The sequence below is a fragment of the Rattus rattus genome, chromosome 2 (genome assembly GCF_011064425.1).
Source record: "Rattus rattus isolate New Zealand chromosome 2, Rrattus_CSIRO_v1, whole genome shotgun sequence".
In the NCBI taxonomy this organism is placed as follows: domain Eukaryota; kingdom Metazoa; phylum Chordata; class Mammalia; order Rodentia; family Muridae; genus Rattus; species Rattus rattus.
The window spans coordinates 224455652-224473535 of record NC_046155.1 but is presented as its reverse complement, the minus strand read 5'-3'; the positions used below and the strand labels follow the sequence as shown (position 1 = coordinate 224473535).

At 42.4% G+C, this 17884-nt stretch overlaps 1 protein-coding gene across 1 annotated transcript in view; it reads right to left on the bottom strand.

Moving 5' to 3' along the window:
• The window catches only part of Utrn (utrophin), a 593945-nt gene that overhangs the window by 456182 nt on the left and 119879 nt on the right, over positions 1–17884 (bottom strand). Inside the window, 6 exon segments of the mRNA XM_032894978.1 lie at positions 2757–2917; positions 3868–3983; positions 6585–6757; positions 9207–9299; positions 9643–9720; positions 10664–10756. Coding sequence (XP_032750869.1) covers positions 2757–2917; positions 3868–3983; positions 6585–6757; positions 9207–9299; positions 9643–9720; positions 10664–10756 — 714 coding nt within the window.

Here is a 17884-nt window from a genome sequence, read left to right as displayed (position 1 = left end):
GTGGAGGCTTGATCAGAGACCTTATAGGTAGAAGATACTTCGTAGATGGAATTCAACATACATAAGAATCAGGAAAGAAGAAAAGCCCACTCCATCTGCAAACTATAGCATAAGTATTAACATGAAAACTTGGGGGTTAGAGCATAGAAAGTCTTTTTATAGGAGAGATCAAAGGAATGCTTTCAACTGAGTTATGGAGTTAAAAAAAAAAGTCATGATAAGTAAAAACACTAGCTAATTAAGACACAAATGATGCCAAGGCCTAGGAAGGAAAATAAGCTACATTCTCAACCTAAAAGCCTAAAATCACAGTGCTAAGGTAACTCAGAGGGGATTTAAGCAAAGGTGCAGACAAAGGTGAGAACACGTAAAGCCAGGAATGTTAGTCATCAGCCAAAGGTCATCTGTGTAGGCACCAGCATCCATCCGGGAGCGGGGAGAGCAGCCTCTACATGTAAATACTCGGGAGATTTTCAACTGGCATGTTTTTAAAGGGAGATGTGATACGGGGATTACCTACTGACCTCCCAATGCTACTTGGCATATGTTGGAAGAAAGGGGAGCCATAGAGGAGGCTGGCTGGACGCCAGCATTCCTTAGAGAACAGTGGACAGCAAGAAAAGCCAACAAGGAGACAATCAAGACGACCACATTTGACTCCCTCAATTAATGTAACTTAACTTCTAAGCTACGAATAAAAGCATCCAATCAACAAAGTGAGCATTAAACGACTTAGTTGTAGGCAGACAGAAAATGGTTTCTGAAATCCTTACCATGTTGCCTTGCATCCTAAACAGAAGTGGTTGTTTTATTTGAATACCATAAAATAAATGAACAAAATCCACTTCTTTCTTCCTCTGATTTACTATGGTACTGAAGGGGTGTATGCCTACATATGGAGGCTAGTGGACAATTACACAGCTCACTGTCTCCTTCTACCTTTATATGAGTTCTAGGGATCTAACCTAAAGCATCAATCACTTCTACCAACTGAACCATCTGGACGGCCCTTCCTTTTTGAGAGGATAGCCATAAGACGAAGAATTGAAATATCTTATCTCTTTAACAAAAATAAATCAGTCCAATGAAGAGATGGCTCTAAACACAAGAGGAAAGCCTAGAACACCATCTGAGTCACCCAGGAAGGGGCATCATTAAAGCAAACCATGTTCAGAGGCCAATGTGAACAACTTGTAGTGGTTACGGGTTTTCCTTCTGCATTCTTTGACGATCAAAACTCAAAAGAAACCAGGATTCACAATCAGATCCCATCACTCCCCTTTTCCTTTTTAATAAAGTTTTTTTTTCTTCTTCGTTTTCTAAGAAATATTTTTTGGAAACGGACAAAAACAAAATGATTATTACATGCTACCCAAAATCTAAAAGAACAAGTAAATTCTGTAACTCTTATAGAAGTGGGGAAGAAAGACGACGTGTTCAAGATTATTTTTGTAACTGAAGAATCGAATAACTTTTAAAAAATTGCTGAGCGAGAATGTCAAAACAAATCTGGAGGGTCTATACTAACGACAGAGAACTGGGCTTAACTGGGTGAGTGTTTGTTGTGTTCTCTTTATCAAGGAGGTAATTTTAGCCACAGTGACCCCACCCAAGTACCAGAGGATGAGATTTAAGTTCCAGGGCACACGCTCCTCCAACATACACTTCTTACAAATTTGAAATCTGTTTCCTTGTATGTGTGTGTATACCTATGTGGTGTGTAAATATGTGTGTTCACACACAATGTGGTAGGCAGAGATTGATATCAAGTGTATTCTCCAATCGCTCACCACCTCATTTCATTGAGACGGTGTCTCTCACTGAACCTGGAACTCACTGACCAAGCTATGCTGGCTATGCAAGCTATGCTGACTGACCAACGAGCTTCGCTAACCCACCCAATCCCTGCCTCTCAGCATTAGGATTACAGGGAGACCATTCAGATCCTTAGGCTCGGACATCGAACACTTTACTGACTAAGCCATCTCTCTAGCGCCTCTGGACCTGTTTCTAAAATGTGTGACTTTGAAAATCTGAGCAGGTGGTCATCTTCCTTTTATGAATGAAGAAGACTTGGATTTCATGCAAACACACACACACACACACACACACACACACACACAAAGATGAAATATGGGTTGAGTCAAGGCAGGCTAATAAAGAAAGAAAAAATTTCATTATTCATATCTCCTTCGGAAAATCTCATTTATTCGTTGGTGAAAACATTTGCTAGCCCATTTCTGGAAAAATCTGATGAATGATTTATGGTACAATGCCTCTCCAGAGGAAAAGGGAAAGAAAGACTTGTATTTTGAGAATCCTTATGAGACGATAATGGGGGTAGGGAGAGTTCTTTATGAATGGACCCCAAATGTAAAGAAAATTACTACTTAACAAAAATAACCCAGGACAACATGAGAGAAAACATTTCCTACACCAGGCCAATGCCTTGGCCTCTCAATCACCATGAATAAAATCCAACCCTCAGCATCCAGTTCACTACAAAGTGTAGCTTTTAGTGCCATGCAGCCCCATGTTCAACAGCCCCAGACGCTACTCACCTTGAAAAACAAGACACTTCCCTGTTTCATAAATTTGCCTGAGTGGCACACACGGGACAGCACACTAACTGAAAAGAACGAACAACTCAGAAAAAAACACATGTATGTTCGGAAAACACACTGTGTAAGTTTGACCAAGTACCTATGAGAAATCAAACGGGCATGGCAAAAGTTTCAAGAAAAATGGGCCAGCACCTGGATATTAATTTCTTCCCCTTCACATTCTTTCTTGTACTTCCTGGGGAGCGTCTCCACCTCTCGGATGGCATCTATAGTGACTTGCTGAGGAAGCACCTCAAACAGAGACGTTAAATACATAATTATGGATTTCTTGTCAGGGAGCTGCACGGCAACATCTAAAAGTAGAAGGGAGAAAAAAAAAGATGACTCAGAAATGTGTGAGCGACTCGATACTAGGTAAAAAGTGGCTGTTCTCGTTCCCAGAAACAATGCCTCATTGGTGATGTCTCGAAGACTGTGTCTCGGGAAATTGCTACTGCAGATCGCAAAATATGAGACAGAGGCGAAGACTTATTCAAGCCTCTAGGTCTTAAGTCTTCCACAGGCTGAGCGTGATGAAGGGTACCTGCGATCTCAGCTCTTGAGAGGCTGAGGCAGGAGATTCATGAGTTTGAAGACTGCCTGAACTACATACTAAAGAAGACCCTGCCTTCAAAAACAAACTAAAAAAACCAGGCTTCATTCACACAACAGAGTGAGCAGAATTCCAGCCTATAGTTGCAGCTAACGCCTTCTTCACACTACATGCAAATACTCACACCTGCATGCATTTTAAGACACCAAACCAACACTGAATTGTTTCTCTAGCAAGTAGGTAGTCCTAGGCTTTTTCAATCCTTCTTGATACAAATTAACTATAACCGATGAAATCATTAACCTGCTGGCTAAAGGACCCTGAACATTAAATACGAATGGGACGAGTGACTTATCTGTAATAAAATGGTTTATGGGGTGGAAGATGGATCCTAGAGGTTCACTGCTAGCTGGCCTAGCTGACACAGCCCGTGCCTTAAAAGACAAGGTGGGAAACGGCGAAGACACTGGACCCCCTCCTCTGGCCCACACACACTTCACTCCTTCACAACATCCACACGTACGACACACAGAAAAGTAAGAAAGTAAACATAATTGTGACTAATATTTTAAAACTAGGACCCCTTAATAGTCATAGTGTATTCTAAAAGAGGAAAACATCACTTCTCAAAGTTCAAAATTAGAAAGCAGAATCAAGTTCAACAGGTTTCTATGTAACAAAATTATACGCAGGTCAAGTTCTCCGCCTTACCTTCAGGATCCAGAAGTTTTTCAATCCCCAAATAAGTATGGGCCTTGCTAAAAGCATGTTCAAGTCTGTCAATTGGGGACATTTTGACCACTCTGTCCCAGCTGAAGAGATCCGGTCTGAAATCAGTGACAGAAAAATATAATGGAAACAAGGTAGATAGGATCATTGCTCATTACATTTCAATTTTTTTATTGCTTTTTAATTAGTGATTAGTAATTTAAATGCTGTTTTAAATTTTATCTTTTGTGTTATCTCAAAGGTGTGTAAAATCCTTACAATCTGAAAGTAAGTGACAGACATGATGATACTAAGACAGACAATCTCAGGTTCTCGGCATGGTTGAGTGCATAGCATTTCCCAGACAGTAAAATACAAGCAGAGGAGACCTACGGATATGCAGAAGACAGGGAAAGAAAATGATACAGAAACAGGAGGAGAAATACGCTCAAACCAAGTGGTAAAAATGAACATAAATATATGAATTACCACAGTCAATGATTTTAATGGACTACATTCTAAAATTTAATGGATTTTATGATTTTATAGTTTCATGAATTTAATTATTCTAATGGACTAAATGCCACAATTAGGACAAAGGTGCACGCCTGACATTACAGTGCTCAGAATGCTAAGACAAGAAAGTCACAAATTAGAGGCTGGCCTCATCTACATAACAAGTTTCAGGCCAGCTTGGGCTGCAGAGGGAGACCTTGACTTGACACCTTTACATGCCTGAGGAGTCTAAGATGAGCGTACACAGACATTCCAGCTGAAACTGGACTTCAGTTATCCTAAAAAGAGAGGTGCACAGGAGACCGGTTCCCTTCTGCCCATCCTCCTCCATGAAAACTGTTTCGTTTACGTCTTGTCTTTCTTCCGGTCTCACTTCGTGGACAGCAATCACTGGCTTGACAGATCTAAGAATTAGTCTCTTGTATCCACTCTTGTATCGGTTCCCCTTTCTACCTCTTCCTCTGTCCCTTAGCCACCACAGCCACCAGCCTCCTCCATGGCAGATGCCTCTTCCCTCTCATCTACCCAAATTTTCTTTAGTATGCCCACCATTTCTATATGCTATTCAATTTAAATCTTCATATCCCCATACACATACACACAGTTTATGAGATAGTCATATGACACATAGGCCATGCTTGCCCCAACATAGTTGCATACATAGGTGAGGATGACCCAGTACCCCTGATTTTCCTACATCCCAAGTTCTGAGATCATATGTGCACCACCACGCCCAGCTATAATTTACATTTTCTAATAAATGTCTGTCTCCAGTTAGAAGGAACTGAGATGTCTCTTTTGTTCCTGCTCTTATCCTTGTGTCTAGCCCAAGAAGCCACTTTACACATATTTGTTGAATCAAAGAGCTAATGAATGCAAAAGGTAATGGGGACATTCGACAGTTTCTTAACCGTACAGGGCAGGATCCTCAAGATGATAGAAAAAAGAGTGAGAGAAGATGGGAGGGAAACGGTCTTTAACCCCACAACAAGTTCAAAATATCAAAAATTTAATCTACAGCACACATCAATCCCATGTAAAAATATTAAAAGTATAGCTTTGGCATCAAGTGCGAAACATCCTCCTCAGTGTCATTAATTGGAAACGATACTACATGAAGAACGGGATCCAATAAAAAACGGAAAAGGAGGGGCAGAGGGAAAGGATATCATATTTTAGGGAAATCCTAAACTCAGCCATGGGTACTTACCCACCTTACAACCTGCCAGCAAAGATTTTTTTAAAAAAAAATAGATTAAAGTAAGAAACAAAAAAACCCAAACCTATATTGTACAGAGACAAACTTAGCAAGATGTAGAAAGGAAGTATAGAAATGTATGCTTCCTTTGTACATAGCAGGCAAGAGCATTCAGGGGATTAAATGAGAAAATTAATAATTTATAACAGCAATGAAACATAATCCATTTTGCCTGTCTTTGGCACTTAATCTTTGAGGCACGCAGAACTGACTTGGGAGTGTGGTGTGGCAAGAAACATATTTACATGGTCAACCGACTCCCACACCCCACACCTCATTTGCAATATCAGGTCAACTGGTTATCGGGCTGATCTATACAGAAGAGCTCTTCCTCAGCTCTTAACACTCCCAGGATGAACAATCTAAGAGATCATTCATGTACATCGAGCCCAGGCCAATGTTGGGACTTTCACATGCAACTATAATTATCCTACTATGCTTTATAGCTTTGCATTCATACATAGCCTTGATTTCTTACTAGAAAGTTATTTCAGACTGTTTATTCTTCTGGGGTATAATGGAGATTTTTGTATTTAAATTCCTACATACAAGTTAGAATCTCATTTATGAGATTTCATAAGAAAGTTGTATAGCTCTTCGTAAACGTGGGTAACACAATAAACAGAGTTGCCGTTCTATCAGAAGAAAAGCTACACACGAGTCTTTGTGTGTCTTGCTGGTTAGGACTTGGGTAAGTGGGAGTGAACTATGTCAATTATCTTACATGTCTTAGTTTACAAATGTGTAGGAGGAAACGCTGGCTTTGCAATGCAGCCCTGAAGTCCGAAGGAGATACCCGGTGGTTGACCTGCTATGGTATTGCTTTCCTTGATGCTGTACGACATGAGTGATAGGGGCAGCAGAGGTAGCAGAACGGACTGTGGGGAAGAGAAGCAGAAAAAGAACACAGAGGAGGTACAGATTTGCAGACCGGAAGGCATCTCACTTGTGCCGGTGGAGCACGGCGTTGAATGCGAGTCCATCTGTCCAGCTGGTGGTGAAGTTGAGGACGTTGACTTGGCTGTAGGGCCTGGTGGTCTGCCGTACCCAGCTCAGCAGGATCTTCTCGCTGTTCGTCTGCTGCAGGTCTGACATGATATCCTTCATGACATCCTTCACCTGTGCAGAGAGACGCACGCCCGCTTACAATGTAACGTGTGCTTCAGCGAAGATCTTGTGTAGGAAATAGTAGGCCAACCAAACATGGAGTAAGTGATTGGCACTTATTCTATTTCTAAGTTCTACTTTAAATGATGGAAAGATAAGTGATTTTTAGGGAAGTAAGATTTTTCTAAATAACACCTCAGTTCTCCATCCTACACAATAATTTTACTCTTTAATAACAGTTAACATAAGGAAGGACTATTGCTATGAAAAAGTTACACTTCAGGGCTGGAGAGATGGCTCAGTAGTTAAGAGCACTGACTGCTCTTCCAGAGGTCCTGAGTCCAATTCCCAGCAACCATAGGGTGTCTCACAACCATCTGTAATGAGATCTGATGTCCTCTTCTGGTGTGTGTGAAGACAGCGACAGTATACTTATATGTAATAAATTAATAAATTTTCTTTTAAAAAAAAGAAAAAGCTACATTTCAATAACTTGTATTTGCAAGGAATTTTGCAAACAAACTAAATACAAATTTTATTTTCTATAAGAATATGAACATAACCATGTTTGGCTGGCTATAAAATCAAAGAGTTAAGAAATTTTCCTGCTAGCAATAATCATACCCAAGAACTGACATTTTGTTAGCATCCTAAAGGAATATGTACACATTTGCAGAAGAAAGCCCTCAAAGAACGATAGATATCTCAAAAGGACCATTAGCCAATTTGAGGGATCAGAAGGAATCAAATCTAAGACAATTGCCATATCGAGATGAAAAATATTAGCAAAAGTTAATAAACCTATATAAAAGCCTATAGTACGTAGATGAAAAGATGGATGGATGGATGGATGGATGGATGGATGGATAGATGGATGGATGGATGACACACTGATCAAAATAGATTCTTTGTTATAAACAGGGCTAGCTAATAAATGTAGAAGGAACAATGACATCAGAAACTCATTTGCCAAGGATCTTAATGGTTCAGATACTAATGAATGGTTGCTAAAATTAATGGTTCATGTCTGGCAACTAACTAAACATTTATACCATCATTAAGTACATCCCAACAAGATATATTTAATAACAAGGGGCAGTCACTTTACAATGGAGAACAACTTTGGAAGTACCACTCTTACCTAAGTGAACGTGGCCAGAGAGAGAGCTAGCTGGCAGCACATGCCCCTGACACAGTGACAGAAAATTCAACACCACAAAACAACTCTACAAAATGAACAACCTGGATCCAACCTGCTAGAGGAAAGGGAAATCCCAGGGGCATTCTATAAAGTAATAGCTCAGCCTTCTTCAAAAACATCACCACTATGCAAAGAAAGGCTCAGAACATGTCCCAAGTTAAAGACCAGACAGAAAGCCAATGAGCATCACTCGTGATCTGGAACTACTGTTTTCCTGGTTTATCATCCTGCCCCACTCCCACCACCCCACTGCTACTGGGGACTGAGCCTAGGGTCTCGTGCATACTGCCAATCTCTGCACCACCGAGCTACACTCCCGGTGGTCTATGACTGACGTGGTTAGCCAAATCTCCAGAGACGTACAGATGACCGCACTGTCTCAAAATCATCTTCCTGACTTAAACAACTACATATCATTTTGGCATTAAATAATTGTGATAATACAGTAACAAATGGTAATATTGTACATTTTATGTTTGTAATGTTGATGGTATTGTGGTCATACAACAGAGTTCATTGTTTTTATTTTTTTTTAAGTCCATGTTTTTTAGACAAGAGCTTGGCAAATATTTTTGGAGATTTGCAAAGGAAAGGGTATCCGAAGTATTCAGACAAAGAGAACGCCAGGGCGACCTAAGGAAACATAGGCAACTGCTAACATTTGGGAAATCTGAAAGAAAGGCATTTGGAAATCCCTTAAACTACTCCCACAACCTCCTGTCAGTCTGAAAGTAAAGCAATCTTCTCATTGAAATATGAAACACCTTTTTTTCTCCTCTGCCAAAAATCTATATCAGGCTGCCAACAGCGTCCATTGGGGAGTCCCTAATAAATTAGACTGTGTTCTCTGGAGACTCACACGCTAAAAGTGGCCCTGTGTGAAGTAGACCACTGCACATGGAACTATTTAAGGTACAGCCGCACTAGGAGGGTGGCCTTCAAACACAGTATGACTGACATCCTTACCGAAGGGACATCTGGACACTGACAGAGGGTGTCATGAAGACTAAGCTTCCATAAGTGTCCCCCACCTCCGCCCCCGCCATTTTACACAAACTGGCAGTTACGAGAGAGACCAGGAGCTGCTGAGAAGAATCAGCCATGCTGGGCTTGGATCTTGGACTTGCAGACGTGAGCATTTTGAGGCCATGAACACCTCCTGTCCCCGCCAAGCACTTTGTGGAAATCTGATCTGACAGCTCTGGGAAATGAACGGAAACAAGGCAAGGTCCGTTGCAAGGTGACCGGGGATGTCCCCACCTGCCAGTGCAGAATAATACTCCACAGCAAACCCAGCGTCAGCTTGGGGTTTCCATCCACAATGTCAGTGCCTCCGATATTCACCAGCTCCACCTGTCAGGACAAAACAGCAAAACAAATAAACTCTCGAGACGGTGTCTCCATGGAACTCCAGACGTCTTGATTAACTCCACTTGTACGGCAACATGAATGAGGATGAAACTTTCATTGTTAGGAATTGGATCAATGCGAAACTCGAAAATGTATTATTCGTACTGCACGTCGATGAGAGCGTCGGGAAAGGCGCGTGACTTGCCCGTCACTCACAGGACAAGATCAAAACTCCCACCACGAGGAAACACTTCCCAAGCATCAACCTATTTCTATGTACGCATCAACCAGCAGGCGTCACAGTAAACAGCGCCCACAGCAGCAGAGAACCTTAAATGTCACTTACATTGTTCTGATGTAAAACCTGCAGCACTCGGTTGACATTATTTAAGGCATGCACCCTTGTGGAACCACGTTCCTTTGGCTGGAAAACAAAACGAAAACAAAAAGAGCAAGTAAGATCCCCCAACATTTGTGCTGACAAACGTTGACACAGAAATGGAAGCAGAATAGCGGGCAGCATCCGTGCCTTCAGCCTGGGCACCACAGGATGCAAACACACGTTTGAACCACTAGCTCACTTACCAACATGCCTGCTAAAATCATACATCAACAAGCATTCAACCCATCCATTCAATCAGGCCTGGCGTTTCCTGTCTCCACATGAGATAGTGACTTAAAGGACTTAAGATGCGATGGGGATTTGGCGTTTTCAAAATTGCTCGAGTTACTCTTAACGGGCAGACACATTTGAGAATTGGTTCTGTCAGACAAAGCTTCTTCTGTTTAAACGTCTCTAGAGGCAGTAAAACGGCAGAGAAGTTGTGCCCGCTCTCTCCTGCCCAGGTAGGAACAACAGAGCAAAGAGACATTGTCCCAAACTTCAGGTCACATGAGAAGAGTCCCCACCTAGGCCCTGGCAATCTAGGCAGCCTCCTTCTACCTCATGGACCAGGGAATCTCGTGAGAGGCATCGGCTTTCCCCTGAAGAGGCTCGGCCTCTGCCAGGAAGGCAGACAGAGGGCACAACACTCAGGCTTCACAACTCAGGGCCGATATGGAGTCCAGATCTCAACAGTGACCAGAGGTTCTCAATTAGCCTCATTCTCAAAAATGGTCGGCCTCTCTCACAGGCTAGAGATGTGGCTCAAATAATAGAGTGCTTGCCTATCATGCATGGAGCCCTGTGTTCCAAACTCGGCACTGCCCAAACATGGTACAGTGACGTGCACACAATCTGAGTATGTGGGAGGAGACGGGGAGGGATCAGAAGCTCAAGGTCATCCTCAGTTACAGCAGGTAGTTTGCGACCAGCCTGAGGTAAACAAAACCCCGTCTGAGGAAAATGATCAGAGGTGCCCTCTCACCAATGATGTTCCTGTGAGGCCTTCTAGAAGATCCAAGAGCTTTCTCCCATCTTTGAGGTCTGAGAACATATCATTGATGGGTGGTTTCCCACTCTGCAACGAAGAAGAAGAAGAAGAAAAATAAAGGTGACTTCAGGATCAGAAGCTCCATATTAGGCTGGCGAGATGGTTCAACGCATAAATGCACTAATTGATGGCCATGATGACCCGAGTTAATCCACGAGGTACGCACAGTGGAAAGAGAGAAGAATTTCCACAGTTTGTCTCAGGTGTACCATGCCATCAGTGTGAGTGTGTATGGGCATGCTAATAAATATATAAATGAAATAAAAAAAATTAAAATCCAACAAAAAGAAATGCCACGCGTTCTTAACATTTAAAAGACTTTTTTTGGCCGTGTTCAGTCCCAGTCCACTGACCCAAGGCAATCCCTGCTCAGAAAATCAGGAGCCCCATTTTCAAACCCAGTTTGACCAAGAACTATCTAATGAGACTCACTCAGTTACCTAAGCTCCCTTAAGTCACCAGCTATTTTAAATACCAAAAAGTATGATGTGACTCGAGAAAGTACTAAAAATCATAAACCAATGATGCAAATAAACAGGCTTGGAAGTTGCTGCTTCTTCCTGTGAAACACACAGAGATGGAAGTCCTTCCCGCCAATCCCAGAGATTACATAATCACGAGCTACCTTTTCTCCGATTGCCTGAAAAAACACACCTTCCACGTGAAGCAAGACCTTAAATTTGAGATGAGAAAAGAAGGGATCCCTGTTTCTCCCACTTACTGAACCCTTACTCTTTATTACTGTGCAATCAGTTAAGGATTCTTAGAATGCATTCTAAAAGTTCATAGGCTCTAGGAGGGGAACATGTGACCTGCCATAGAAAATGTGGGGAAAAACTTGGGCCCTATCTCAGAAACAAGGCTGTCCCTCTGTGTTGCCACTGTGTTGGGGACACATCCTTACCAATTACAGCAACAAGCAGATTAGCAGGGCACAGAAGCCACCTTCTAGAGGCACTATTCCACGCTGAAGACTTCTGAACTGTCAACCAAGCAAAGGGTCCACAAGCCCTTGTTCACTGCCTGTCTTCAAGGCTCCCCTCCTAACCCCACATCTGCCTTCCATAGTTCAGTTCAGCTACCAAAGACCTCAATTCTCCCTCCTGTCTTATTCAGCAAAGAGAAAGATATCAGGTAAAGTCCATAGAATGGGATGAATTATCCAAGGGGCCCCCGCCAACTAACATCCACTTTCCAAAGGACAAACAAAATAATGTGGAAAAGCGTATTATAAAGTGAAGCAAGTACAAATATTTCTTCATATTAGAAATAAACATGGATGTCTGTTAGTGGCCTTTGACACAAACGGGTTGTGCTGTAGGCTAGCCACAAGCCTTAGGCATGTTACCTGATCTTTATAAACGTACTTGTTTATTAAAAACTCAGCTGCTTAATCAATTACTATTATCAGTTATACCACAAGCAAACCCATCATGCTTTCTACTATTAGAAAAAGTACTGTTGAGGCTGGAGAGACGGCTCAGCAAATGAAATCACTTGGTTGTTCTTGCAGAGGTTCAATTCCCAGCACCCGCATGGTGACTCACAGCCATCTATGACTCAAGTTCCAGGGGACTCGACTCCCTCTTCTGAACTCTTCAAGCAATGGGAATACACATACACAGGTGTACATACATTCATGCAGGCAAAACATTCAGACACATAAAATAAAAGTAAATCTTTTCTTTCTTAAAGATTTATTTTATTTATTTAATGCATATGAGTACACTGAAGCTGTCTTCAGAAATGCACCAGAAGGGGACATCAGATCCCATTACAGATGGTTGTGAGCCATCATGTGGTTGCTGGGACTTGAACTCAGGACCTCTGGAAGAGCAGTCAGTGCTCTTAACCGCTGAGCCATCTCTCCAGCTCCCAATAAATCTTTTCTTAGAGAAACATAAAATTTAAATATCCGAGGAGATTTACAGAATATCCTCTTAGTCCCAAATTCACAGAAATGATGATCTGTGGGAACCTTTCCTATTCAAAAACAATTTACACAGCAATGAGAACACGCCTGTGTAGAAATAACACAGATGCCAGATAGGCTCCACTGCTAACTCAGACTTTTAAAAGTTATCATTTCCCCTCACATTCAAGCAGTCCATTTGTTCTTAAACTTGTTGCCTGTTACAGGATCCCTTCAGAATATTCTGTTGGGAAAAAACATGAAGATGCAATTCAGTCCCTGTAAGTCAAATATCCATGCAAGGGTGAGAAAGGCCCCTTTTCCCTTAAACACAGGCACACAGTAACAACAGCTCAGTCTCCTTCTTCTGTTTCCCAATCTCAGATCATCACTGTTGACAAACTACATGAAATATGTCTTGAATGTGTGCCCTTCCCCCACCCCCGATGTTCCCACACACCATAAGCAGCAATGACATTAGTTTGGTACACTGACAGTCAGTTCTCTACGGAGGAGCCCCAAATCCCTGCAGAATGGCAGACAAGGAAGGTGATGGGGCTCCCCCTGGAGAGAGAAGGTGCCTGGACTCTCACAAGGAACTTATTAAAATCTGTGCTGTAAAACTTACGTGTGATGCCCTTAACTAACACTCGGGTGGCAGAAGGATCTCTAATTTCGAAGCCAGCAAGTTCCAGGACAGCCAGGGCTACACAGAGAAGAACTGTCTCAATCAATCAGTAAATCAATAAATCGATCAATAATAGTTTCTAGCTCTGCCAAGCTCTTAGGCCCACGGATCCAGTTGCCCATTACCAACACCCTCCCCCAAGGGCAGACAAGTATCCTGTCAGCGACCATCAATCTTTGAACAGACACGCTAGTTTCCGCCCATCCCTATAATTAAGATAATGAAGAATGTTACAATACTCTGCTCGAGATGAGTTCGCAGTCCTGTCCTTTAAGCACAGACATGGCTCGTCACTGGCTCTCTGCTCTGTCCACCAGCCCACCGCCTCACAGGAGAATGTCAACAAGCCCCCTCAACGCCAAAGCACTACAAAAGGCAGGTTCTTCTCTTAGTAGATTTTTGGGTTTGTCTCCAGTTTTGCTGTTTGGAAAAGGTCTTACCCTGCACCTTGGCTAGCCTAGAACTCACTCTACTCTGTAAGCAGCTTCTTAGTCACACTGACTTTGGGGGTTTTAAAGACCTTTGACTCCTTGAAAAAGGATCTGTCTACGAGAGTCAGAAACTCTACACACCTGTATTAAATCTTTTTAGCAATAAAACATGGACTGCAATGAGCTGGGGGACAAAAAACAAATATACACATGAAACACATGCCCGTGGCATACATCCCAGCCTTCAAGAGACTAAGTCAGGAGAATTACAATTCGAGGTCTACACAGAAAGTCCAAAAACAGGCTAAGCAGGAGGAGCCTGTGCTGGAGGCCAAGAACTAGAGATGCCGTTCACTGATAGGTTTGCCTAGTAGGCTACAACCCCCAGCACTATGAGAAAAGAAAATTAACATATGTATGCATGAACACAGACACACACACACAAGCATGTACACTCAACATGCACACGGGCTGTCACTAGAAAACACTAAACATTCCTGACAAATGCAGCTTCCAAATGTTCCACATAAATACAGAAAGGACTAGTAGTACCCAAGAGGACATGTCCCCACCCAATAGGGAAAGCAAAAGTATCTGGTGTGTAAGTACGGTCCTTCCTCTACACAGGAGGGCAGAACATTTCTTATGTAAAGGACAAGTCAGTACAAACTTTAGACTTTGTTGGCTGCGTGGTCTCTGTCCAAACCACTGCTCAGCCCTGTTGCAATGTGAAAACAGTCATCAATCAGGCAAGAAGGAGTAAGCCAACTGGAAGACAACTTTGTTCTAATTTCATGGACACTGAAATCCAAATTTCATGCACTTTCCACCAATTATAAGCTAAAATGTTGCTCCTCTGTGACCCTCTGAAAATATAGAAATGACTTTAACTTGAAGACCATACAGAAGCACACGGTGGAATAGCAAAATGTCCTAACACAATAACAGCCAGCATTGACTGTGTGCACAGGTAAGTTCTGAGAACTGGATGGACTTAGACGCATGGTTTATACATACTCTCTCTTTATTAAGTGCTCTGAAGTGAAGAGCTTCAACATTCCCAGTCTACAAGTGAAGAAACAGAACAAGGATCCCAATTTACAAAACCCGGTTCCAAGCCCATCTTCTCAGCATTTGAACCAACAAATATTACCAGGGCACGCAACTGTGGCAAACAGGGGAGCAGGTATTTAATTGCAGGGATGGGATATAGACAGGTGAAAATATAGATGGTGTAGATTGATATAAATTCGTAGATATATAGATACATATCAACTTCCCGGGGCAACAACATAAATCACCATGCTGTACTAAATTAAGACACCACTTCCCAGCAGCCCGCTGTAAAGCATCTCTGGTGTTTTTGTGTTGTGGGCTGTAAACATCGGCTCTGGGAACAAGTCTAGAAATGTCAAAAGTCATCTCTTTAATAAAAATAAGAACTGATTCATCTTGAGCATCAACCTCACATTTAAATCTGTGCAAAGACTGACTTGCAGCCACTTCTTTGGTAGAGAAAATACAGTTTAGTAATCCAATCACACAAATATTTGGTGACTATCCCCTTTGTGCCTTAGCCCTGGCAAAATCCTGAGTTTACGTCACCCCCTTCATTCGTAAGAGGCCATTTTCATTGCTGCCCAATAAACACAAAATGGGACAGACGAGCAATCGCGAACTTGGAGGAAAGATAAAACTTGTGTCCTGTTTTACTTTTTTAATTATTTTTATTTTATTTTATGTGGATGGGTCTCTTGTTGCAGGAGCCACAGAGGCCATAAGAGGGCGATGGATCTCCCAGAATTGATTGTGAGCTGGGAACCAAACTGTAGTCCTCTTGTAAGAGGAGCCAGTGTTCTTTACCATCAAGCTATCTCTCTGGCATCTCGTTTTTTCTTTCAGAGTCTAATAGCAGCAGCATGACGGCAGGTGCTGTTGTCCTGGACTGACTAAATTGCTCCCACCCCTTTCCACTAGTCTGTCTGTGGACAAACTCAATACCAGGCCTGGGCCCACCATTTTGACAAGAGAACTACAACATCAATGCTGTTTCCTAGACATGAGTGCAACTTCATTGAAAAGCATCTGGGCAAAGATGCTAATAACCATTGCCAAGCAAGCGGAGAGGTAGAGGCAGTTGTCGGGAGCAGATGTCATGCCTGTGGTGACACGACAAGGAGAAGCATGTCTGATGGGCATCTATCATACATGGAGAGTCAGCACGTGCCCCAGGCTCCGTGCCAGCACAGCATGACCATGTAGGAACCAAGACTCACTGTCTGGCAGGGCTTCCTGCTTGAGACAAGTTGAAAATTCTGAATTGGCCTGTGCAGCGCTGGTAATTTTCTAGAACATCACACCAGGGAAATGAGTCTTGTCTGTCTATAGGTTTCCTGAGTCATAAATGAATGACAGGTAATAACCAAGTAGGGCAGGGCCACATTCAAATGAAATATAGGGTTAGTCAACAGTGAGTCTCTTAAGGAATTGTGAACTCTGTGACAAGAACGCAAGTGCACAAATTAAATGAACATGTCATTTTGAAAAATGTCATATGGGGCCAGTTAATACTTTAATGTCATGTTCAGCCAAGACTGAAAACCTGAATTCTGTCCCCAGGATCCATACAGTCAAAGGGAAGAAGTGATACCACACATTGTCCTTCTGATTTCCAAGTATACCATGTCATGTGAGCACCTTTACACACACACACACACACACACACAAACACACACACACACACACAAACACACACACACACACACACACACACAACAAAATGAAACAAAACCAGGGCTGGGATTTAGCTCAGTGGTGAGCGCTTGCCTAGCAAGCACAAGGCCCTGGTTGGTCCCAGTCTCCAAAAAAAAAAAAAAAATGAAACAAAACCTAATTTTTTTTCATTAAAAAAATCAGTTAGAATAAGCAAGGAAGCAAGAACACAAGCAAGGAAGGAAGGAAGGAAGGAAGGAAGGAAGGAAGGAAGGAAGGAAGGAAGGAAGGAAGGAAGAAGGAAGGAAAGAAGGAAGGAAGGAAGCTTACAAAAGAACTACCAGTGGACAACATTTTATTATTTTTTTTTCTCATTGGTATTGGGGAATTAATAAATATTGAAATATCTTTTTAAGAAGACTACACACAGTTCTAAAATTAGCTGTGTTGACATGAAATGAGTATCAGACCCGAAGGGTAATGCATGGTTCAGCTCAAGGAAGCCTGCAGTGGCTCAGATAATATTCCCGGGGAGATGAACCATCCTAGGGGATGCTGCTCCCAGTTGCTTCGACCACACCTTCTGCAGCAACTTTGTTTCCAGATCCTATTTTTATGACTGTTAACTCCCAATTTCAAGGAGCAGAAAACAGCAGGGCACGCACATCCACATCCCATGTTGTGTAAAGGGGAATTGCACGTGAGCAGCAACTCACACCAGAATCCAGAACCAACGCTTCACTGGCCTGCCTCCTGTCCAGTGGATGTAAACTTCAAGTCTGCAATGGAAACCTATGGGAATTTGCCCTTCAATAGGAGGAAAGCAGAACTGTGCGTAACGTTCTGCATTTTCAAGTTTGCAGATTCTTCCCCTAACCGCACCGATGAAAGAGCTTCTGTAATTTGTAGGCTCACGGCTCTGCCAGATGAGCAGCTCTGAAAGCGAGCCAAAGAAAATGCAGGCTCAAAGTCAGGACACATTTCCCAACAGCTTTGCTGTCTCCCTAGAGGGAAGCCACATGCAAATCAGACTCCGAAAGCTAGAGAGTCCAAAGGACCGTGTTTTACACACCATGCAACAGTCTTAAGCAGGCTTATTTCTGTGTGGAAATGTGTACCAGAGAGCAGTGGATTCACAAATTAGTGGTTTTTCGTTAACATTACTACGCAGCTATCTTTCTGGGCAATACAAGGTAACTGACCGGGGGTGTTAAATGGATAAAAGGATAAAACACAGTTCCTTTTAGAACTGTTTCCAGGTTTGCCTGAGGTCATAAATAAATGAACAGTACACCCAGGAGCAAGAGTTTCTTCTTAACCCTTTAAGCAACCACCGTCTCCTTTCCTCTATACCTCTTCAAAATACCAGACCAGGACCTGCTACAGTATGGTTTGCCTTTCAGGACCCTGGG